The sequence below is a fragment of the Salvelinus fontinalis genome, chromosome 9 (assembly GCF_029448725.1).
Source record: "Salvelinus fontinalis isolate EN_2023a chromosome 9, ASM2944872v1, whole genome shotgun sequence".
Taxonomy (NCBI): domain Eukaryota; kingdom Metazoa; phylum Chordata; class Actinopteri; order Salmoniformes; family Salmonidae; genus Salvelinus; species Salvelinus fontinalis.
This window is the reverse complement of record NC_074673.1, coordinates 41926550-41951784: the sequence shown is the minus strand read 5'-3', so window position 1 is coordinate 41951784 and position 25235 is coordinate 41926550. Positions and strand designations below refer to the sequence as shown.

General features: G+C 41.1%; 1 protein-coding gene across 4 annotated transcripts in view; it reads right to left on the bottom strand.

The window, feature by feature from the left end:
* ntrk3a (neurotrophic tyrosine kinase, receptor, type 3a) overlaps nucleotides 1-25235 on the bottom strand; it is a 263032-nt gene that overhangs the window by 29046 nt on the left and 208751 nt on the right. For all 4 annotated transcript variants that reach the window (XM_055934471.1, XM_055934470.1, XM_055934472.1 and 1 more), the window contains 2 exons: nucleotides 13278-13466; nucleotides 829-959 (listed from right to left, as the gene is read on the bottom strand). In XM_055934471.1, the coding sequence (XP_055790446.1) occupies nucleotides 829-959; nucleotides 13278-13466 (320 nt within the window). The remainder of the gene's footprint in view (nucleotides 1-828; nucleotides 960-13277; nucleotides 13467-25235) is intronic.

The following is a 25235-nucleotide window of genomic DNA, read 5'->3' as shown; positions in this document are numbered from 1 at the left end:
TACAAATAGGCACTAATTAAAATTAAAATAACATTCTCTAGCCTATCTTATAACTTTGTAGGCCGCATGTACTGCACCAGAATCCCATATGCTCTCTTTATCATGGTTTGAACGATGTGCATAATTCCAGTCTATATAATACAATACAGTACAGTAATACAGTTCACACTCAAAAAGATTTGTCTACTGGAGCTAGTAGGATATAGCTAGCTAGCTACATCTATGGACTTTTATGTTTTTCTGTCATGCGTAGCCTAAATCATATATGGATTGGATAACGGCACAATCACTTGGACAAAATTTCTCTCATGAAGTGTATTTTATGTATGGCTTTATTAAATGTTAGAATTTTTGATCAAAGCTCTGATCAAATCCAGATATAGGCCCATTTTAATGCTTTATATGCTTTTGAATGACACTCACGGTTTTGGCGGGAAATACCAGCTTAGCCGGTGATTCATTCTTGGGATGGAACATTTGTAAAATACCTGGAAAATATTCAACCCTAGTTGTCACCCCATAGTGGAGCCTCATACATTCAATCTGATACGAGACGACCAACACGGTACTCATAGTGACCTCAATGATTATTAGTATGAATATCGATCTACTCTATTGCAAAAAAATCCTATTTTTATAGATCCACATCTCCAAATCCTTCTTGTGGAGGCAGCTGGCCATGGCAGGGGGGGGGTGGCCCCGAGAGCCGTTCAAGGATCAAGATAATACAAGTCAGACGCTGAGTGCTGAGAGGCCCTGACCTCTGTGAGTGGTCTGCTGTAACAGGAGAGGGAAATGGCCCAGTGTAACTGAGAGATCATCTCTTACCTTGACAGCCACCAGCATTTTGTCCTTGGTAGGGCTGAGGTTATAGCACTCTGCCAGAAACACCTTCCCAAAGGCCCCCTCTCCCAGCTCCCGCTTCAGAATGATGTCCCGACGCTTTATGTGCTGTACATCTGTAGATAGAGAGGGAGAGAGAGGGAGAGTGAGAGGGAGAAAGAGAGGGAGAGAGCGAGGGAGAGAGTTTAAGTAGCAGATCCAGTATCAACAAACCATCAGTGTTTGACAGAATCAAAATTAAGTGATGGTTCACTGATGGGACTGGTAAGTCTTAAATCCTGCTACACTCTCAGAAAAAAAGGTTACAGTTTCCTTGGGTACAAAAATATCAAAATACACGTAATGTACCTTCAGAGGTACACATATAATCTCACATGCTACTGGTTTATACCTTTTAGCGTACATGTGTGGATAATCTAGTATAATGGGACATTTTTGTTCCCAATATTTTGAATAGAAAGGTTTAATCATCACCCACTCTCAAAAAAAGGGGTACGAAGGTTCATTTCTGTTTTCTAGGCCGGAGGCATGGATTAGTGGCTGGCGAGTTGAAGTGTCATACCAGTTTAAGTGGTCTATGGTTATGTTAATTCAAGTTTGATCATGTCCGCTGCCAGTTCTAAAGTCTTTATAAAGGTTTACATATTGTAAGAGCATGGGACAATAAAAAGCTGTAATTAATATTATAGTGACCTTACCCCAACACTGAGCGACCTTGTCAAGAGCACCTGCCTTCACCGTTGTTAACAGAACTGAGGGGAAACAGTGCCCGACAGGCGGGGGCGAAGGACACTGTCGACCGGTCACCCCCCGCCTTCCGTAGGCAGGAGGCTGGGGCGACCCTTTGTGGGTGCTAGCTAGCTAGCATGCTAACTAGCACATGGTGTCGCCACAGATATTCACCGGATGTATAACTGTGAAGCATCCGGTTGGCGTTTCCACTCACTACCAAATATGGCGATGAGACGGAGCTCAGTGTCCAGCAGTGGGAGAAGATGGAACGAGATGGATTTTGGGAAACATTCTGATAATTTACTCCTTGACTAAACATTTGATCTCAATACAGTTTTCTGTTCCCAAATATACAATCTGTTATGAACAGAGCGGACTAAGTTTTGTAAACTTTACCCTTTGCCAAAGTTTCAAAACGTTGCGTTGTTTAGAAGGTGTGCAAAGGCGAATTGAGTTACTGCACAAGCGCAGTAACTCAATGCTAGAACGCGCCAATAGGATCTCACTAGCTCCTGCTTGGCTCTGCCTACCTCATTGCTTATTCTGCCCACTCTGGCTCATTTGTTCCCATTTAAAATGACAGGTTGTGGTCTATCTTGGTTTAGTTATACAATTATTTGGTGTCACCCCCGCCTCCCACCTGCTGTGTACCAGACTAGCTGGCTAAACTAGCACACTCTTTTAAGGTACAAACTGCAAGGGTACAACTATGTGTATAACTAATGGTCAAATGGACGACTGCCAGTGACAGGCGTTTGTACCGCTTTAAGTAGAATTCTGTACTTTTTTTTCTGGGAGTATATGATGCGTCAGTGGATCTAATTTGATTAACTGGCTAGAGGCATAGAGCCATACGACCTGCTGTGGAGCTATAGAGTGTTAGAAGAGATGTGAGGGTAAAACACATGATGTTGTTACTTACTTACGGCATACATAAATAAACCACAGTTATAAAATGTCCATTGCCCTGTAATAATCGAACATCTTAAAACCTGCGCACCATAGCAACTGGAGTGAGGACATGTTCATTCAGTTCCCAACCAATAGGAAAACAATGCTGAAAAGGCTAAATGATCCCTTTCCCTTCCAAATGTAAAGAATTAAATGATCCGAACAATCCAATCAAACCTGGAAAATGTCAGGAACCTGTCTGCAACCTGTACAGTGGTAAAATGGTGGTGAAATCACAGAGTGTACAGACAGTATTAGTCCTTAATCTCAGTGCTTTCCACGTGTTCTGCGTGGCTGAGAGCTGTTGCTGGGGTAGAGTGGCTTCAATATGGCAAGTCACAGCAGCAGCTGGTATTTACTCAATACAGGGGTTCTGGATGAGCTGTTGTCCAACACCAATACCCACTACTGTCCAAGGTCCAGCCAAGCCCAGTACCACAGATACCCCTGGAGGACTAGGGCAGAGCAGAGGAATAGATAAATACTGAGGGATGGGTTGGACAAAGCTCTCATTACTATTGGTTGGCACAAACTAGTCATTGCGCTCATGAATCACCAGTAAAATTGTAGCTACAATATGTAATTAGCACCATCAAGGCAATAAGAAATTATCAACACCATGATAGCACTGCAAATATTTCTGCTTGAACCACAAGGTTCAAAACATCTTAAAAACATGTTTTATAATGGATTGCACTGGACTGTGATAAAAAAAGAAAACATTTTTTAAAAAACAGCAAAAAATATCAGGGTGCAGAAATAAATCATTGTTTTTGTCCCTCTGCAATTGCTTATTTAATCCCCTCCCTTCTCAATTTCACAGAAATACAGTGATAGGTTTACAATAAGCAGGTGGCTATGGGTATGCTGGAAGGTGTGCCATCCATCCACACAAAGCAATTAAGGAAGTTACAAATAGCTTGGGTTAATTGTCTCATTACCACAGCGGTTGTAGTGCGTTCACCTCCCTGTTTATATGGGCGAGGGCACCCATTCAGGGAGGTTACCCTCACTGGGCCTCATCGTTCTCAGTGTGGACCAGCAGCACAGAGCACACAGCTGGGACAGAGCAGGACACAGTCTTCATCCTAATTAGGCTGCTTTGCTTTGGCAGCACAGATGTTGACTCCACTGCAGTGAAAATGACAGAAGACCAAACTAGAGCTGATTTGGATAGAAATGCTGGCAAATTGTTGCTATTTGATTGGGAATGTAGTAACCATAGCAATTTACCCTCCCACTCTCTTGCACTGCTACTGTTGACCATAAAAATGACAAACAATAGTGCAGCATTTCATTCAGTCCAATCACAGCATCACTAGCACTTGACTTCTGAATGATGACTTTATGCAAATGCTGCTGTTTTCGAGAGTGACTTTTCATCAAAAGTGACTTCTCATTATATTATCTCTGTTTAACATATTAGAGCTCAAACACAATTGTACAGATGAGTAAACAGATGTGCCAAATATTTGACAAATCTTCAATCTATCAGTAAAAGGCCACGTTTGAGCACTTGTTTTTAATTTTTTTAAATTCCCATTTGAACACGTTTTAATAGCGTCTGCTATAAGATCAAAATATTCCCTGGAGTAAACAGTTCATGTTGCTACCATTTGGCTTGAGAAAAAGTAGGAAAAAACATGTGAGGAAACTGAGGCAACAAAATAAATGAAGCAATCTCTGCATGCTCGCTATGCCGGTCCTCAGATGTACAGTGCCTTCGGAAAGTATTCAGACCTCTTGACTTTTTCAATTTTTTGTTACATTACGGCTTATTCTAAAATGTATTCGATTTTTTTCTCATCAAATCTACACACAATACCCCATAATGACGAAGAAAAAGAGGTTATTTAAGACATTTCTGCAAATGTATTACAAATAAAAAACTGAAATATCACATTTAAATAAGTATTCAGACCCTTTACTCACCACTTTGTTGAAGCACCTTTGGCAGCGATTACAACATCGAGTCTTCTTGGGTATGACGCACACCTGTTTTTGGGGAGTTTCTCCCATTCTTCTCTGCAGATCCTCTCAAGCTCTGTCAGGTTGGATGGGGAGCGTTGCTGCACAGCTATTTTCAGGTCTCTCCAAAGATGTTATATCGGGTTCAAGTCCGGGCTCTGGCCGGGCCACTCAAGGACATTCAGAGACTTGTTCCCTGAAGCCACTACTGCGTTTTGTTGGTTGTGTGCTTAGGGTTGTTGTCCTGTTGGAAGGTGAACCTTCACCCCAGTCTGAGGTCCTGAGCGCTCTGGAGCAGGTTTTCATCAAGGATCTCTCTGTACTTTGCTCCGTTCATCTTTACCTCAATCCTGACAATTCTCTCAGTCTCTGCCGCTGGAAAACATCCACACAGCATGATGCTACCACCACCATGCTTCACCGTAGGGATGATGCCAAGTTTCCTCCAGACATGATGCTTGGCATTCAGGCCAAAGAGATCAATCTTGGTTTCATCAGACCAGAGAATCTTGTTTAGGTGCCTTTTGAGAGTCTAAGAGTCTTTAGCTCAATTTCAAGTCTCATAGAAAAGGGTCTGAATACCTATGCAAATAAGGTATTTCTGTTTATTATTTTTAATACATTTGCTAAAATGGTGTCATTATGAGGTATTGTGTGTAGATTGCTGAGTTCCTTATGTATTAATCCATTTTAGAATAAAGCTTTAAGGTAATTGTTTGGGGAAAAAGTCAAGGGATCTGAATACTTCCTGAAGGCACTGTATAGTCCACTTCCTTCCTGTATCATTCAGTGTTTAAGTTAGTAGAGTAGAGCAGATTTACTTTTTTCCAAAAGCTTCCATAATGCCCTCTCAACCCACCTCCATGTTCTACTTCTAGCAACACCATTACCCCTCGCTCTCCAAATGTTCCCAATGGTTTTCATACAGTTCATATTATATTTGTCATTTTATTTTTCAATGTTGAGGGCAGATGGTGTCCCAAAACAAGTGTTTGAGGGGATCCCGGAAAGCATCAGCATGTCTGTTAGTCTGTAAACACCCCTTCAGCAGGCTCAGACTGTTGCACCTCACAAACACAAACCACTGGTCTACATACAGAGCAGAACACCTTCTCCTCTGGACTCGCTCTTCTCCTCCATGAGATTCATCCACAGGCCTCACCTGAATCTGTGTCAACTTATTTTACTAGATTCTATTTCTCTAATGCAGAGGAGCAGAATGAATCTCTATCAGCACATTTCCTCCCCAGGCTCTGGCAGGCAATGTAGAGCAATCTCTCTTTCAGAGCTGCACTGTTGTCCAGGAGCTTTGGCTGAGGGGATGTTGAAGAACACTATAGCAAACAGAGGGATGCAGAGCATGAAATAGGAAAACAATCAAAAACACTAGAGAAAAAAAGCATGTTGAAGTGCCCTGCCGTTGGCACATCTATGGATTACAGACCTACAGTATCCTACACTAGGAGATGTTCCTGTTGCTTTGTCGTACACTCGATAGGCCAATGCATACATGTGGTACAATACCCTCAAACTTGCTGATCCATTCAAAGGTCAAATTAGTTCGATTTTCCATTGCTCGTACACACAATATCACAGTGAACGCCGCCATACTGTAAAACCCAGCTTACTCACAAAAACATCTATCATATATTATGTGGTATGGGATGTTGGTGTTGACAGAAGGAGAGATCAAGGAGAGACAGACACACAGAGAGGATATCATACTTGGGTGATGCTGGGAAAGTGTGTATTCAGAAAGTCTTGAGGGGAAACAAAAGGCAGGGCAATTCACGCCTGCCGTAGAAACCTGGATGCTGAACAGCACTGTAAGCAAACACGACAATCACATGAATAAAGAATGAGCTTTAAAGCGTGAGCAGTGGTGTGTGAAAAACACGTCTCATTGTGTCTGGAGAGGCTTGTGAGGAAGGAAACAGCAGGCCTCACTTCAGGGCATTACAACCATCCAAGGTTGGTTGGAAGATTGTAGTGTATGTATGAAGAGGGCCGAACATACGGCGCATCAGGAGTAAGTGCCAACCCTCTCAGCAAGGCTCTTCACAAAACAAAACAGGCAACGATGAAGCCAAGCCCAGAGAGAGATCCAGACTGGAAAATCATCATCATGTGGTTATAGTCTTCTTACGAATAGTTATTCAATATTGAAGAAAAATATTAGAAAATTGACCTGAGGGTTAACGAAACAATGTGGGAAAACACCACACGTGTTTTTCCTGATCCTCGCCTTTCCAACACCTGTCGGTGTTTTTACGCCCATGTTGTTCTTTAAAGTGCGTCTCATAATTATGTCAGAACAGGGCTGATGGAAAATCTCCTTAAAAGCACCAAAGCATTCAAATGTGTTCTGAATAGTTTCAGGGGTGGCTAATACAGGTAATGCGCACAAACTGTCTTGAATTTACTTTGGAGTGAACCAGCAAGGTAACACTCAACACCCACCTCAGCTTGGTGAAATTGGATGACCTCAAGTGCAGATGTTGGGGAGATGAATTTGAGTGAAATTGTGCAAGTCTAAATGTTTTTGGGTTGAAACAGCATCATCAGATGCTATAGAGACTGCACGCAGTCTGTGTTGCATAAACTTTATACAGTGTGTCATCACCGTGACTGTACAAATCATACACATCATCTGCTGATACAAGAGCTGTAATTTGACTTTAACATAGAATGGCCAACTCTACCTATCATTTATCAGAACCACTTTAACATGTGACTGGAGAATGGCAAGCACAGATTTCCTCAACAGAAGATGTGCTATGTGAAACACAATAAGTCATATCCTGAAGTCATTTTTAAGTACAAAACATTCTCCTGCTGTTCGTTTGATTCATCAAAGTAGAGCCTGCACGCTCGATATGTGAAGCTTCAGTATTTCATTTAGAGTTTGACAAATTAAAAGTTGAAACTCTCCCACGAGTCTAGCATGTTATTAAACTGTTATTGAGACACTATCAAGGTCATATTAATTTTCTGACTTGTGTACTGTAGCAGACGTTGCGTCCATGGATGGATACAGTAGCATAGCAGGAGGTGGAGCGCAGGGCAAGGTTACAGTCTGCGGTGCGGTGACCGTTATGCCACTAGGCTGCAATTAGAATGCTTTTAAGGAGTTGAGAGACTCACATTTGCATACATATAGCTACGTTAACTATTCACTTCAAGGAAGAAATTAGAGGCAGAAAGAAACAAGCAATGGATTAAGTAACACATAACCAACAAGCGATGAGATGTTTGACCTGTTGATCACAATACTGTATGTTCAGTAATGTATGAGAAAAGGGCTTCAACCATGAAGGATACTACAGCTGATTACTCTCCTTTTATCCTAACAAATGTCCTACAAAATATGTTTATTTTCTCAAGAGGCTAGTTGTTTACTTCAAGATAACCCCGAACTCCCACATTCATCCTTAAATTGAGCATACACATTGCTGTGTTGTTTTCCGGATGACGGGGCTCCTTGGGTGTTGTTTTGGGCCTAAATCCAACAGATGAAGACAGAGATGGATGAGGGAAGAGGCCACGACATCTGGCTATGGGTGATGGAGCAGGGTTACAGCCAATCTCTGATATTGATTACATCTGGACAAAATTAATCTCTTGCTCATGATCTCTCTGTAGGGGACAGCCATTAGTGAACTGGTGCTGGGGGTATAGAGAGGGGAAGAGAGTGGAGTAGGGGGCAAACAGGCACTAACACATGGTATCAGGTTCTGAATACTGTTATCACCTTGCAACATAAATTGACCTGCCTAAAGAAAAGGAGATGAGAAAATGTCGTGAGTGAGTGAGTCCTCTAGTAACAATATTGTCTTTTACTTCTTGGTGACCTTTGTCATTGCTACCATTCCCTATAGACTGACAATTCTTTGAGGTGATTTGAAATGCTTCTGGCCTGAAGCTCTTCAAGTGATTACTTCTCAAATAAATCAATTTAGACAACACCTCTTCACTAGCCTTATCTGCATTTCATCATGAATATTTTAAAGGAGCTCATTATGAAAAGCTAGAAAAATAAAACCATTCTTTAACTTAATCTGGCATAGAACCAGTTTCATTAAAACACCAGGCATAGTACTAAAACAAAGAGGTTGTCTGAATAGGTAGAAGTCATAGCCAGACCTGTCCTCTGTCTCCTGCCTTTATGTCACTAATAAGGATTAATTTCCCAAAGACTTTTCACCTGCAGGTGATGGGAAGAAAACCCAGCTGACCACAAGGTGTGCTCCTCCTATCAGCCCTCTCTCCCTGCACTTACCTTGGCTGTCCTGCAGCTCAGTAATTAGCTGGTAGCGGAGAGAGGGAACATTCTGACAGGGCACAGGCTCTGACCACAGCAAAACTCATGATGAAAAGACATTTAATCAAATCATTTCCTTGATTAATTAAGGCAATGTCAATCTAACGGCACATTCTGAGCTTGATGGTGCTGTGAACAAATATGAATTATCACGAATCATAATAATTCGCTATTCTAACAGAGGGAGTATGTAGGTACATGTATATTTCCATTGAAACCTACAGTATGAGCATCTTGTATTAAATAAGATCCAAGACTGACATAGAAATGATCAATGAAAGCCATGTACGTGTACGACACTGGATGTAGCCACTGGATTTACTGTTGCAGTCGGAGTAAATAAAAATATCAGCGGTGATAACCACACGAGGTGACTTCCGTGATGGATCTAATTCTTCATCTGCTGCGGCATTAGACTGGCTGAGGGGCAGGCTATGATTTATGTTTCTATAAAGACATGTGGAAAACCACCCCTGTGAAATGACTGAGTGCTATCTGTGTTCTCCATGCTCTCTGAGCTCGAGGCAGTCAGAGAAAATAACGACAACGCTCTCGGGGACATGGATTTCTACTAGAACTCAAGTCTTGCTGTAATTAAGTTTAAAAAGCCCTAGAGTGAGCTGGGCAAGGTCTGCTGTTGTCTCTGCTGAGAGAAAAGTTAGCATCTTTTTGGTTACATTTTTTATCTACATCGAGCTAAAGTGAGTCTGTTATCTTCCTATATCGAACAAATCTGTCAGAGTGACCATCGGGTTCTTGGTCACATCCCCAACTAAGGCCCCCCAAAAATCTAAAAACCTGTTTTCCATTTGTAATTATGGGGTATTGTGTGTAGATTGCTGAGACAAAAATTATATTTAATCATTTTTAGAATAAGGCTGTAACGTAACAAAATGTGGAAAAAGTCAAGGGGACTGAATACTTTTCGAAAGCACCGTACATTTAGAAGATATGATGGCTCTATAAATGTTTGAAGAACATTATACCCATTTGCACTAAAGAGGATGATATGTGACGATTGCTTTTCTAAAAATACCAAGGAATAGAGCTCATTAAGATATCAAGCTTTTAAGCTCAAAAAGTAATTTCACAGTGAATTTCACTGCGCTGTGGACGACGGTAGTCAACAGTGTGTATATGCTTATTGCTTTCTACTCCGCTGATCTCTGAGGAAAGAAACCCCCATTGTTCAGTGCCTTTTGAAGGATAGTCAAAGAGGAAAATGTAGATCTCGATTTTCCTCTATTGATTGGTTGAATAAATATCCTTGCCTACTTAAAGCCCATAAGGTCAGCTTTATCCAAGCAGTGTTTCTCTGACTGTTTGTCTAGGGTTTTGGGTCTCTCATATTACACTGTAAAATACCATTTACATTAGATATTACATGCAGTACATATGGCATTTTTACTACATTTTCATCCCCATCTGATTTGGATCCTGGTGTACTATATAATGAATGTTCAAAGTTCAATATACTAAATCTTAATGATTTTTTGTTGTTGTACAAAAAATACAGTATGCAAGCCATCACATGTAGAGACACACATGCATACATAGAGATGAACAGTCACACAGACACGCATGCATGCACGCATATGCACGCGCACACACAGAGACAGACAGACCCTGATGGATTATAACTCAGACACGTTGGCTTAAAAGATTCATGCAATGTATAATGTATAACTCCTGTAATTTATTTTTCAGTACAAAATGTGATCTCCTTCCTCTCATTGTGTCTCCCTTCTGAACCCTGTCAGTCCCCCAAGTCTGAAATATAATTGGAGGTGTGTGTGTGCCCTTACCCCAATTTGTTTTTCACTCGCTGAGCTTGAATTTCACATGTGAAACCATATTACATTTAGAGTTCACACATTAACACCACCTTTTCATATGAGGAGAATAACATGTTGTTTTCACCTCTCGTGAATTTTCAGGTTCACATGTAAGAAAACTTCACATGTAGATTCAATAAAATGCCTCCCTCTTTCCTGCAATTTTTCCTTTCTTTTTCTGTCACCCTGACCTCTGCTTTCACTGCCTTTTTTTCCCAATTGCACGTTTTGGCACAGTAATTCCAGCAACATAGCACCCTGCATCCCACTGCTGATTTGCCTCTGAAGCTAAGCAGGGTCAGTCCTGGTCTGTGCTTGGATGGAAGACCAGATGGAGCTGGAAATGGGGAAAATTATCATGTGAAGCAAAAAAAATGATGTCAGGGATATATATTTTTATGAGGGAAAAACTTGATATCCGAAAACCAGTGTTTTTTTCAAGTGTGTGTGTGCGTGGGTGTGTGTGTGCAAGCATGCGCGTGCCTGCAGGGGCAGGTGTGTGAGCTGTAAACCACTAATTTAGTTAAACATAGCTCCGCTGTCTCTGATGAGAACCGTGACTGCGGGAGAGTGCCAGTTACTCATCTTTACCCAGAGCTTATGAATTCACATCACGTCCTGTAGCATGTCCCCTGTATAACATGACAAATCCTGCTGCTTTACACGCCATTCATGATGTGCTTCTCTCTCCACAGCCACAAGGCACTACTTGAATTGGTATCAGATGGAACAGCGGATATTGGCTTGGTTTGCCTCTGTGTGCCTCCCATCATTTTTCACCGGTTTCTCTTTTTTCTAGCAAGGTTTCACGGAAATGTGAACAATTAGTGTCTCAAGGAGATCCGGACCTTAGCCACATTTAGTATTGACCCAATTACAAGTGTGATCATGCCAGGTCAGATATAAACTTAGCCTGCTGCTACAGAGTAATGTTACATTCTGGAGCCTAACATCAAAGGCAGAGGTGGTAATAGTGTGATATATAAAATGCTGCACTATTACATGGCTAATGAAACCTGCTAAATGGCTCGTGCATAACATAGCACTAAAAGCACCTGCAGACAAATGAAGCCCTCAGCTACAAATTCCCTTCAAAACCCAAGATATTTCAAAACAGTGAAAAGCACAGTTTGTCTTTTTCAGATAGAGACATACAGTAATTCCAATCAGTCTTTATGGGGATACACTCAATAAATGATGTTAAAAAAGCTGGGGCAGAGATCAAAGCCTTTAATCAATACTACACAGCATTAGTTCATGTAATCAGCTCTTAATTCTTCTTCAAGGGATATCAAAATGTAGAGGACATTACTGGGGGTTCAACTTCAAAAGAATCCAATAGGAGCAACATTTGAGAGCAAACAAATACATTATTTAGAGTTAAATAGAGATAAGAGCTGCTTGGATACACACAACATGGAGAACAATGAGCGGATATGGCAGCCGCTATAGTCTGCGTTCAGACACTGGAACCCTTGAGAGGATGATTCATCAGACGCCATCTTTGTGAGGCAGATACATTAAGCTGATTTGACAAATCTAACTCACTTCAGGAAGGGTTCCTACAAAAGAGAGCCGCTGGAAATGGATACACTGCCAATGCAGAGTAGAGGTAGGAAATAAAGGACATAAACACATCTGTGGAAAAGCAGTAAATCCAATTTTGAATCATGATTATGATGTGGCTCATGTAAAGCGCAGCATAGCGCTACCTGCAGAGTTAAGACTGCCAACTGAGCAATACCTTTAAATCCCAAAGACTGAAACATTCCCAGATTAGGAAGGATCAAGACAAGATGGGAAATGAAGAAACTTTCACAGGACCTCGTGCATAAGGCCGTCTGACATGTATAATTTACGTATGATTTTATCTACACTGAGTGTACAAAACATTAAGAACACCTGCTCTTTCCATGACCAACTGACCAGGTGAATCCAGGTGAAAGCTATGATCCCTTATTGATGTCACTTGTTAAATCTACTTCAATCAATGTAGATGAAGGGGAGGAGACAGGTTAAAGAAGGATTTTTAAGCCTTGAGATAATTGAGACATGGATTGTGTTTGTGTGCCATTCAGAGGGTGAATGGGCAAGACAAAATATTTAAGCACCTTTGAATGGGGTATGGTGGTAGGTGTCAGGCGCACTGGTTTAAGTGTGTCAAGAACTGCAACGATGCTGGGTTTTTCACGCTCAACAGTTTCCCGTGTGTATCAAAAAGGGTCCACTACTTAAACGACATCCAGCCAATTGGAGTCAACATGGGCCAGCATCCCTGTGGAATGCTTTCAAAGAGTCCATGCCCTGACGAATTGAGGCTGTTCTGAGTGCAAAGGGCAGTGCAACTCTATATTAGGAAGGTGTTCCTAAAGTCTGGTATGCTCACTGTATATCTTATGAATACATTATTTAATAAAAAATGGTCACACCTACAATTAGACATATGGTGCTGCTTCCCTCTATAGAAAACAACTTTAAGTCTTTCAAGGTAGGCCTAAATGAATTATTCTGTGTGAATGGATACAGAGGGCACGTTGGACCTTGGGCTAAACCTAGCCCATGTTGGTAGGGACATACATAGCGATGATAAAAACAACTGAAAGTCAACAGAGCTGGTGTGTACTCACAGGTAGCAGGCTTGTTACAGTTGTGTCCATGTCTGAAGTACTGCGGGTTCTCAATGACAGGGATACGGGTCATCCCGATAACCACAGCATCTGGTCCAGCGTCAAGGGTACAGGGGGTGATGATGCCATGGTTGACATGGTGCAGGGGGCTGGCCGAGTCCTCCTCACCACTGATCACTGCTACTGGTCCTGAGGGGAGAATAGTGACATAGAATTTGTATGTCCTAAAGAAATTTAAATGTCCTAAAACATTTGATCATCGTAAAGCCTATTTCAATGTTTATTTAATTGAAAGGGGAGAGTGAGAGAAAGCGAGAGAGCGCGAAAGAGAGCGAGAGAGAGCAGAGAGAGAGGAGAGAGAGAGGCAGAGAATAGGAAGAAGAGAGGAGAGGGAATCAGTCAGACAGACAGACGTCATACAAAGAAATGCCATTACCCAAACATCATGGCTGCAGTTTAATCAAAATAGAATGCTGGAGGATAAATAAATGTGTTGGGCCATTCATAATGTATTAATATGTCTGAAAGCAATAAGCAGGCAGACTCATTTGTCAGTATAAGAATTATCTCTGTACTTCTCAGCTCAGTTGCCCTCGGAATACTTTAAGGAATCTAAACAAGTATTAACTGGCTTAGACTAAGTATGAACCAAACAGTCTTTGATACAATGGCCCTGGGCCACTATTATCCGTAAAATTCTAATCCTCACCCAGCCCTCACATTTCTCAATGTCCCATTCACCTCATACTCACTCTAACTGCTCTGTGCTCCTCCTCTGACAGAGCCGTGAGAAAACGGGAACAGGCAATAAATAGCAGTGTACATTCCAAGTCATTGTTTGGGGAACGGCAGATATTTGACAGTGTGTACTGTACATTGTGTTAGATCGAGGCACAAAACAAGCTCTACTAAATGGATCCAATTCATTAGCAGTTCAGTGTACAGTCACTGCAAGCTGACACACACAAAATCCTGGCTTGACAAGCGATCGGGGAAGACAGATAGGATTCCCGGACCCCTCCATATGAAAGGTCAAGCGTTCAGACATAGGAGGTAGGGTCAACAGGCAATAGACTGACATATCATAGACACACACTGCTTGTTTAAACCCCCTGTCACACAAAGGTCAAATCCATGTGGACACATAGGCTCCAACAAGCATACAATCTTAGAATAAAAGGTATTATCTAGAACCGAAAAGTGTTATTCGGCTGTCCCCTTAGCAGAACCCTTTGAAGAACCCTTTTCGGTTCCATGTAGGCCCTTTTCCACAGAGGGTTCTACATGAAACCCAAAAGGGTTCTATGTGGAACCAAAACTATTTCTCCAATGGGAACAGTGTAGCATTATGGCACAAGAGCAATGCAATTACACAGCATCAACAGCAGGGAGAAATCATTTGATTCCTCCACACCTACTAGACTAGAGCCAATCTCCCCACATGCAATCTACAAATGGTTAGTGTTGTGGGTCAAGGGAATGAGAGAAATAAGAAAATGCTCAGCACCTCAAAAGGTTAAAAAAATGGATTTACTCTTAAAAAATGCGTTATGCTGTGATAATGTCTTTGTGCGTCAGGGATATAATACAATATGATGCAAGAAGTATACATCTCTCCAGAAATACAATATGATACAGGAAGTAAACATCTCTTCTCCAGAAATACAATACGATACAGGAAGTATACATCTCCTCTCCAGAAATCCAATACGATACAGGAAGTATATATCTCCTCTCCAGAAATCCAATACGATACAGGAAGTATATATCTCCTCGCCAGAAATACAATATGATACAGGAAGTATACATCTCCTCTCCAGAAATACAATATGATACAGGAAGTATACATATCCTCTCCAGAAATGCAATAGAAATACACTGAAATGAGTACGAATATGATTTAAAGATTTCAATTTTTCTGTGGTATCACCATTTTGCTCATCTCTCAGACAGTCATAAACGTCTGAGCAGAGAGTGAAAAGAAGAACAAACTCTATTACGCAGCATATGCAAAGTTCTGCAGGAAAATGATAATAATGTCAGTAACAATTTTGGTTATCAACATACACTGCAAGTGTTTTCCATCTCCCTTCACAATGCAATATCCATCACAGTTTGCTTCAATTCAAGACAAGGACATTGGGACAATTTGATGAAGTCAATTTTCACAGTAACTTCCAACATAACTTGCAACTGATCTAATCAGCAACACACAATCGACAGACGGGGTACCATCTATCTCAGATAACTGAAAGTCTTCCACAACAGGCCCTTCTTGACAACACCCGAGAGGATCCCCATTTAGAATCAGCGGCATTAATAGATGAACCTGCGTAGTGCATTAATCAAACAATGCTCAGGGTTTATGACGTTGAGAGAAGAATGTTATGCTGTAACAGTGTAAATCAGCTCAGTGGTGGCCTGTGGAGTGGGGTGTATCTTTCTCTCTCTGAGTTGTCAACTGAAGCAAAGCCCCTCTGTGTAGCTCAAACAAATGTGATTACTGTGGGAGCCTCCCATGGCGTCAGCGATGCCAAGTCTGTGGTAACACAGAGGCAACTCAGCTGAACTGCCACCGGATTGGCTCCTTATTTCTTGTGTTCAAATAGTCACTCAGGAAAAGGAAGGAAGGAAACAGAGCAACAAAAAGACCATCTATTGGATGCCCAAGTTGAACCCTCTTATTTGCTTTTCGACTCATTAAGCTGTCACACAATCAAACAAAGAATTGTCAGATTAATAAATAAACAAACATGTTTCTAGTGTAAACACCCTAACTTATATGCACTATTGTTACAGAGATAATGACTCATTATAAATTGAAGCAAGGAAGCGTGGAGTGTGATATTCATACACTTACCATATAGCACTCTTCACTAACACAACACTGTCACTGACATGACACTGGTGGCACTGCAGTGATGTACCTACAGTACGGTATGCAAGGTTGCTTGCTCTTGAGTGCCTTTGCTCATGTCTCTTGCTTACCTTCCAAGGCCTGTTGGGTGTATGCTGTCGGGTTTGATGTCTTTATAATTATCCACATGACTAACTAAGACCAGCAGGGCACTGACAGGATAACAAGCCCGCATAACTCTGCCTAACAAAGGCTCTGTCAATCAGGGTGAACCAACAGTGGAGAACAAATCAATGCTGGGGTATCAATGTGGTGGGCCTCTAGTGAGTCTCTGTGATACAGGAACATAATACTGTCTAAGATGCTGTGTGACAGACAGTATGCTGAGCCAATCAGGGGCCAACACATGTAGGGTTCAGGACGGTAGGAAGCATAATCACAGTAATCAGAAGGCTGATGTGTGGTTTCCATCAGACCATTATTGGCATCTAAAGCACTTTAACGATTAATGGGCAACATTCTGTTGCACCAACACTGAGGTAAAATGTCACCGCTCATTGTGTGAATACCTTTTAGAACATGAAAATTCCTGAAATTACCAGACAATCATTATTATGAATGTATTCTTATAGCGTACGGTAGCACATCACTTCTGGACAGTGGTAAGCTGTGATGAACCACGGTCAAAATATATATGCACATTTCAATACATTATCAAAACATAATTAATTTTCAAGATCTGTAATAGAGAATTCATACCAAATGATCTTCAGGAAAGTATTCAAGAAATACATTTTATAAACTCAGCAAAAAAAGAAACGTCCCTTCTTCAGGACCCTGTTTTTCAAAGATAAATAGTAAAAATCTAAATTACTTCACATATCTTCATTGTAAAGGGTTTAAACACTGTTTCCCATGCTTGTTCAATGAACCTTAAACAATTATTGAACATGCACCTGTGGAATGGTCGTTAAGTCGTCAAGACACTAACAGCTTACAGACGGTAGGCAATTAAGGTCACAGTTATGAAAACTTAGGAAACTAAAGAGGCCTTTCTACTGACTCTGAAAAACACCAAAACAAAGATGCCCAGTGTCCCTGCTCATCTGCGTGAACGTGCCTTAGGCATGCTGCAAGGAGGCATGAGGACTGCAGGGCAATAAATTGCAATGTCCGTACTGACAGATGCCTAAGACAGCTCTACAGGTAGACAGGACGGACAGCTGATCGTCCTCGCAGTGGCAGACCACGTGTAACAACACCTGCACAGGATTGGTACATCCGAACATCACACCTGCGTGACAGGTACAGGATGGCAACAACAACTGCCTGAGTTACACCAGGAACGCACAATCCCTCCATCAGTGGTCAAACTGTCCGCAATAGGCTGAGAGAAGCTGCACTGAGGGCTTGTAGGCCTGTTGTAATGCAGGTCCTCACCAGACGTCTCCGGCAACAACGTCGCCTATGGGCACAAACCCACCGTCGCTGGACCAGACTGGACTGGCAAAAAGTGCTCTTCACTGACGAGTCACAGTTTTGTCTCACCAGGGGTGATGGTCGGATTCGCGTTTATCGTCGAAGGAATGAGCGTTACACTGAGGCCTGTACTCTGGAGCGGGATCGATTTGGAGGTGGAGGGTCATGGTCTGGGGCGGTGTGTCACAGCATCATCGGACTGAGCTTGTTGTCATTGCAGGCAATCTCAACGCTGTGCGTTACAGGGATGACATCCTCCTCCCTCATGTGGTACCCTTTCTGCAGGCTCATCTGACATGACTCTCCAGCATGACAATGCCACCAGCCATACTGCTCATACTGCTCATTCTGTGATTTCCTGCAAGACAGGAATGTCAGTGTTCTGTCATGGCCAGCGAAGAGCCCGGATCTCAATCCCATTGAGCACATCTGGGACCTGTTGGATCAGAAGGTGAGGGCTAGGGCCATTCCCCCAAAAAATGTCCGGGATCTTCCAGGTGCCTTGGTGGAAGAGTGGGGTAACATCTCACAGCAAGAACTAGAAAATCTGGTGCAGTCCATGAGGAAGAGATGCACTGCAGTACTTAATGCAGCTGGTGGCCACACCAGATACTGACTGTGACTTTTGATTTTTACCCCACTTTGTTCAGGGACACATTATTTCATTTCTGTTAGTCAGTTAATGTCTCAGTAGTTGAATCTTGTTATGTTCATACAATATTTGCACATGTTAAGTTTGCTGAAAATAAACGCAGTTGACAGTGAGAGTACGTTTCTTTTTTTGCTGAGTTTATACATCTGTATGTAACGGATGTGAAATGGCTAGCTAGTTAGCGGGTACGCGCTAGTAGCGTTTCAATCAGTTACGTCACTTGCTCTGAAACCTAGAAGTAGTGTTGCCCCTTGCTCTGCAAGGGCCGTGGCCTTTGTGGAGCGATGGGTAACGATGCTTCGTGGGTGTCAGTTGTTGATGTGTGCAGAGGGTCCCTGGTTCGCGCCCGTGTCGGGGCGAGGGGACGGTTTAAAGTTATACTGTTACATATATATACAGTTGAAGTCGGAAGTTTACATACACTTCGGCTGGAGTCATTAAAACTCATTTTTCAACCACTCCACAAATTTCTTGTTAACAAACTATAGTTTTGGCATGTCGGTTAGGACATCTACTTTGTGCATGACACAAGTAATTTTTCCAGCAAATGTTTATAGACAGATTATTTCACTTATAATTCACTGTTTCACAATTTTAGTGGGTCAGAAGTTTACATACACTAAGTTGACGGTGCCTATAAACAGCTTGGAAAATTACAGAAAATGATGTCATGGCATTAGGTAGCTTCTGATAGGCTAATTGACATCATTTGAGTCAATTGTAGGTGTAGCAGTGGATGTATTACAAGGCCTACCTTCAAACTCAGTACCTCTTTGCTTGACATCATGGGAAAATCAAAAGAAATCAGCCAAGACCTCATAAAAAGATTGTAGACCTCCACAAGTTTGGTTCATCCTTGGGAGCAATTTCCAAACGCATGAAGGTGCCACGTTCATCTGTACAAACAATAGTACGCAGGTAAAAACACCATGGGACTACACAGCCGTCATAAAAAAGCCAAACTACGGCACATGGGGACAAAGATCATACTTTTTGGCGAAATGTCCTTTGATCTGATGAAACAAAAATAGAACTGTTTGGCCATAATGTTTGGAGGAAAAATGGGGAGGCTTGCAAGCTGAAGAACATCATCCCAACCGTGAAGCTCGGGGGTGGCAGCATCATGTTGTGGGGGTGCTTTGCTGCAGGAGGGACTGGTGCACTTCACAAAATAGATGGCATCATGAGGGAGGAAAATTATGTGGAAACATTAAAGCAACATCTCAAGACATCAGTCAGGAAGTTAATGCTTGGTCACAAATGGGTCTTCCAAATGAACAATGACCCCAATCATACTTCCAAAGTTGTTGCAAAATGGTCAACAAAGTCAAGGTATTGGAGTGGCCATCACAAAGCCCTGACCTCAATCCTATAGAAAATGTGTGGGCGGAACTGAAAAAGTGTGTGTGAGCAAGGAGTCCTACAAACCTGACTCCGTTACACCAGCTCTGTCAGGAGGAATGGGCCAAAATTCACCCAACTTATTGTGGGAAGCTGAAATGTTTGACCCTAGTTAAACAATTTAAAGGCAATGCTACCAAATACTAATTGAGTGTATGTACATTTCTGACCCACTATGAATGTGATGAAATAAATAAAAGCTTAAATAAATCATTCTCTCCACTATTATTCTAACATTTCACATTCTTAAAATAAAGTGGTGATCCTAACTGACCTAAGATAGAGAATTGTTACTAGGATTAAATGTCAGGAATTGTGAAAAACTGAGTTTAAATGTATTTGGCTAAGGTGTATGTAAACTTCCGACTTCAACTGTATACATACACATATATATATAATGTATATACATACAGTACCAGTCAAAAGTTTGGACACCTACACATTCCAGGTTTTTCATTTTTGTAACTATTTTCTGCATTGTAGAATAATAGTGAAGAAATCATAACTATGAAATAACACATGTTGAATCATGTATTAACCAAAAAAAGTGTATATTTGAGATTCTCAAAGTAGCCACCCTTTGCCTTGATGACAGCTTTGCACACATTTGGCAGTCTCTCAACCAGCTTCATGAGGTAGTCACCGGAATGCATTTCAATTAACAGATGTGCCTTGTTAAAAGTTCATTTGTGGAATTTCTTTCCTTCTTAATGCATTTGAGCCAATCAGTTGTGTTGTGACAAGGTATGGGTGGTATACAGAAGATAGCCCTATTTGGTAAAAGACCAAGTCCAAATTATGGCAAGAACAGCTCAATAAGCAAAGAGAAATGACTGTGCATCATTACTTCAAGACATGAAGGTCATTCAATCTGGAACATTTCAAGAACTTTGAACGCTTCTTCAAGTGCAGTTGCAAAAACCATCAAGCGCTTTGATGAAACTGGCTCTCATGAGTTCCGCCACAGTAAAGGAAGACCCAGAGTGACCTCTGCTGCAGAGGATAAGTTAATTAGAGTTCTGCACCTCAGATTAAAGCCCAAATAAATATTTCAGAGTTCAAGTAACAGACTTTTCAGAGGAGAACATGTGAATAAGCCCTTCATTGTCAAATTGCTGCAAAGAAACCCCTCCAAAAGGACACCAATAAGAAGAAGAGACTTGCTTGAGCCAAGAAACACAAGCAATGGACATTAGACCGGTGGAAATCTGTCCTTTGGTCTGATGAGTCCAAATTAGAGATTTTTTTTCCTTCCGCTGTGTCTTTGTGAGACGCAGAGTAGGTGAATGGATGATCTCCGCATGTGTGGTTCCCACCGTGAAGCATGGAGGAGGTGGTGTGATGGTGCTTTGCTGGTGACACTGTCTGTGATTTATTTAGAATTCAAGGCACACTTACAGAGCATTGCTACCACAGCATTCTGCTGCAATACACCATCCCATCTGGTTTGCTCTTAGTGGGACTATCATTTGTTTTTTCAACAGGACAATGACCCAACTCACCTCCAGCCTGTGTAAGGACTATTTGACCAAGAAGGAGAGTGATTGGGTGCTGCATCAGATGACCTGGCCTCCACAATCACCCACCCTCAATCCAATTGAGATGGTTTGGGATGAGTTGGACCGCAGAATCAAGGAAAAGCAGCCCAAAAGTGCTCAGCATATGTGGGAACTCCTTCAAGACTGTTGGAAAAGCATTGCAGGTGAAGCTGGTTGAAAGAATGCCAAGAGTGCGCAAAGCTGTCATTTTTTTATTTTTTTTATTCACCTTTATTTAACCAGGTAGGCCAGTTGAGAACAAGTGCTCATGTACAACTGCGACCTGGCAGTTGATGTCATCAAGGCAAATGGTGGATACTTTGAAGATTATAAAATCTGAATTATATTTTGATTTGTTAAACACTTTTTACTACATGATTCCATGTGTGTTATTTCATAGTTTTGATGTCTTCAACTATTATTCTAACATTTTGAAGATAGTTAAAATAGAAACCCTTGAATGAGTAGGTGTGTCCAAACTTTTGTCTGGTGCTGTATATACACACATACACACACACATTTTGCCTTTAGGACCAGAGGCTATATAATGAATGCTTTGCTGGCTGACAGAAAGGCCACTTCTGCTAATTAGGTAATTTAATATGATTTTCCCTTTCTTAGGTCATACCATAACTCCAGCTAGAAGTACCAAAAGAGTCAATGTGCAATGCTAAGAGGAGTCTTACCAAGGTCAAGACTTTAATTCTATATTAATTTCCTTTCAACTCCAAGGGCTATAACGAATGTTGTATGACATTGATTCTCAACATCTGGTATGGATCAAATCTCTCAAATCTTTTCAATCTTTTTTGTTATGGCCAAAACTGCAGATAGCTAGGTATTGTATAGTTTACAATTGGCTCATTCATCCCCCTCCTCTCCCCTGTAACTATTCCCCAGGTCGTTGCTGCAAATGAGAACTGGTTCTCAGTCAACTTACCTGGTAAAATAACGGTAAAATAAAAAAATAAAAAATAAAAATAAATAAATAAATAAATAAAATAGTAAAATGCAGCGATGACACCTTCCTCTGCAAACATCAGGGCCTTTTCCAGATTATAACGTCAAAGTAGTTATTCATTACCACATAACATGGTGGCATGTTCTATCACTTTTGTCAATTCTGAAAACCTAATTAACCCTCATACTACGAGGCATGTTTAGTGTTGTTATATCAATTTATACATTTGGGGTCATTTTGACAGCACTCAAAAATACTTAATTCCACCTGTAGTAATTTCATAAATAGGAAGGAACTTTATTTGAATCTAAGCTTCTCTGGAGACATAACAAGTTATCCATATTACCAGAGGGTGGAGGGGGACATGTATCAGGGATTTTGACCACATATTCAGATAATCTGCAGAGATATAGCTACCCATGTACTTACCTAAGAATGCACTTTTCTATGTACGAAACCAAAATTAACATATTTTTGTGCATATAAAAATTTGCCAATGCTATGCAAAGTTTGCCAATGGTATGCATACTTGATAGAACTGCAATACAGAACTCAGATACACTCTGAATCTACACAGAGAGCTGTATTGGTGTGAATTCTTTGAAAAGTAGTTATTCTAGGGCAAATCTAAAAAGTCAATTTGATTTAAGGTTTCTCTGAAGACATCATGTTACGTTATACATATCCTCAGGCTCAGAGGATGGAGAGGAACCTGTACCAGTGATTTCTTACCAGATAGACCAATCACCTGGAGAGATGGAGCACCTTATGTATTCGCCTATTGTTATAACTGATTATAATTAGGTACAGTTTCTTCAGAAAGTATTCACACCCCTTGACTTTTTCCACATTTTGTTGTGTTACAGCCTGAATTTAAAATTGATTAAATTGAGATTTTATGTCACTGGCCTACACACAATACCTCATACTGTCAAAGTAGAATTATGTTTTTAGACATTTTTACAAATTAATACAAAAATGAAAAGCTGAAAAATCTTAAGTATTCAAGTCAATAAGTATTCAACCCTTTTGTTATGACAAGTCTAAATAAGTTCAGGAGTAAAAATGTGCTTAACAAGACACAGTAAGTTGCATAGACTCTGTGTGCAATAAGTGTTTAACATGATTTTGGAATGACTACCTCATCTCTGTGCCCCACACATAAAATTATCTCTAAGGTCCCTCCGTCGAGCAGTGAATTTCAAATACTGATTCAACCACAGAGACCAGGGAGGTTTTCCAGTGCCTGGTAGATGGGTAAAAAAACTAAACAGACATTGAATATCCCTTTGAGCATGGCACTTTGGATGGTGTATCAATACACCCGGTCGCATACAAAGTTTAAGGTGTCCTTCCTAACTCAGTTGCCGGAGAGGAAGGAAACCGCTCAGGGATTTCACCATGAGGCCAATGGAGACTTTAAAACAGTTACAGAGTTTAAAGGCTTTGATAGGAGAAACTGAAGCTTGATCAACAACATTGTAGTTACTCCACAACACTAACCTAAATGACAGAGTGAAAAGGAAGCTTGTACAGAATACAAATATTTCAAAACATGAATCATGTTTGCAATAAGGCACTGAAGTAAAACTGCTAAAAGAAATGTGGCAAAGAAATGAATTTCATGTCCTGAATACAAAGTGTTGTATTTGGGGAAAATCCAACAACACATCACTGAGTACCATTCTTCATATTTTCAAGCATGGTGGTGGCTTCATGTTTTGGGTATACTTGGCAAGGACTATGGAGTTAAAAAATAAACGGAATAGAGCTAAGCACAGGCAAAACCTGGTTCAGTCTGCTTTCCAACAGACACTGGGAGACAAACTCACCTTTCAGCAGGCCAATAACCTAAAACACAAGGTCAAATAAACACTGAAGTTGCTTACCAAGACAACATTGAATGTTCCTGAGTGGCCTAGTTACAGTTTTGACTTAAATTGGCTTGAAAATCTATGGCAAGACTTGAAAAGGGCTGTCTAGCAACAATCAACAGACAGAGCTTGAAGAAATGTAAAATAATAAAGTGCAAATATTGTACAATCCGGGTGTACACAGCTCTTAGAGACTTACCCAGAAAGACTCACAGCTGTATTGGCTGCCAAAGTTTATTCTAACATGTACTGACTCAGGGGTGTGAATACTAACACTACCGTTCAAAAGTTTGGGGTCACCTAGAACTTTCCTTGTTTGCAATGAAAACATGAGTTGCAAAATGAATAGGAAATATAGTCAAGACGTTGACAAGATTATAAGTAATGATTTTTAATTGAAATAATAATTGTGTCCTTCAAACTTTGCTTTTGTCAAAGAATCCCCCATTTGCAGCAATTACAGACTTGCATGGCCTTTGGAATTCTAGTTGTCAATTTGTTGAGGTAAACTGAAGATATTTCACCCCATGCTTCCTGAAGCACCTCCCACAAGTTGGATTGGCTCGATGGGCACTTCTTACAGTCAAGCTGCTCCCACAACAGCTCAATAGGGTAGAGATCCAGTGACTGTAGTGGCCACTCCATTATAGACAGAATACCAGCTGAGTGCTTCTTCCCTAAATAGTTATTGCATAGTTGGGAGCTGTTCTTTGGGTCATTGTCCTGTTGTAGGAGGAAATTGGCTCCAATTAAGTGCCGTCTGCAGGGTACGGCATGATGTTGCAAAATTGAGTGATAGCCTTCTTTAATCAAGATCCCTTTTGCCCTGTACAAATCTACCACTTTACCACCACCAAAGCACTCCCAGACCATCACATTGCCTCCGACATGCTTGACAGATGGCGTCAAGCACTCCTCCAGCATCTTTTCATTTTGTCTGTGTCTCACGAATGTTCTTCTTTGTGATCCGAACACCTCAAACTTAGATTTGTCTGTCCATAACACTTTCTTCCAATCTTCCTCTGTCCAGTGTCTGTGTTCTTTTGCACATCTTAATCTTCTCTTTTTATTGGCCAGTCTGAGATATGGCTTTTTCTTTGCAACTCTGCCTAGAAGGCCAGCATCCCAGAGTCGCCTCTTCACTGTTGACATTGAGACAAGTTTTTTGTGGGTACTTTTTAATGAAGCTGCCAGTT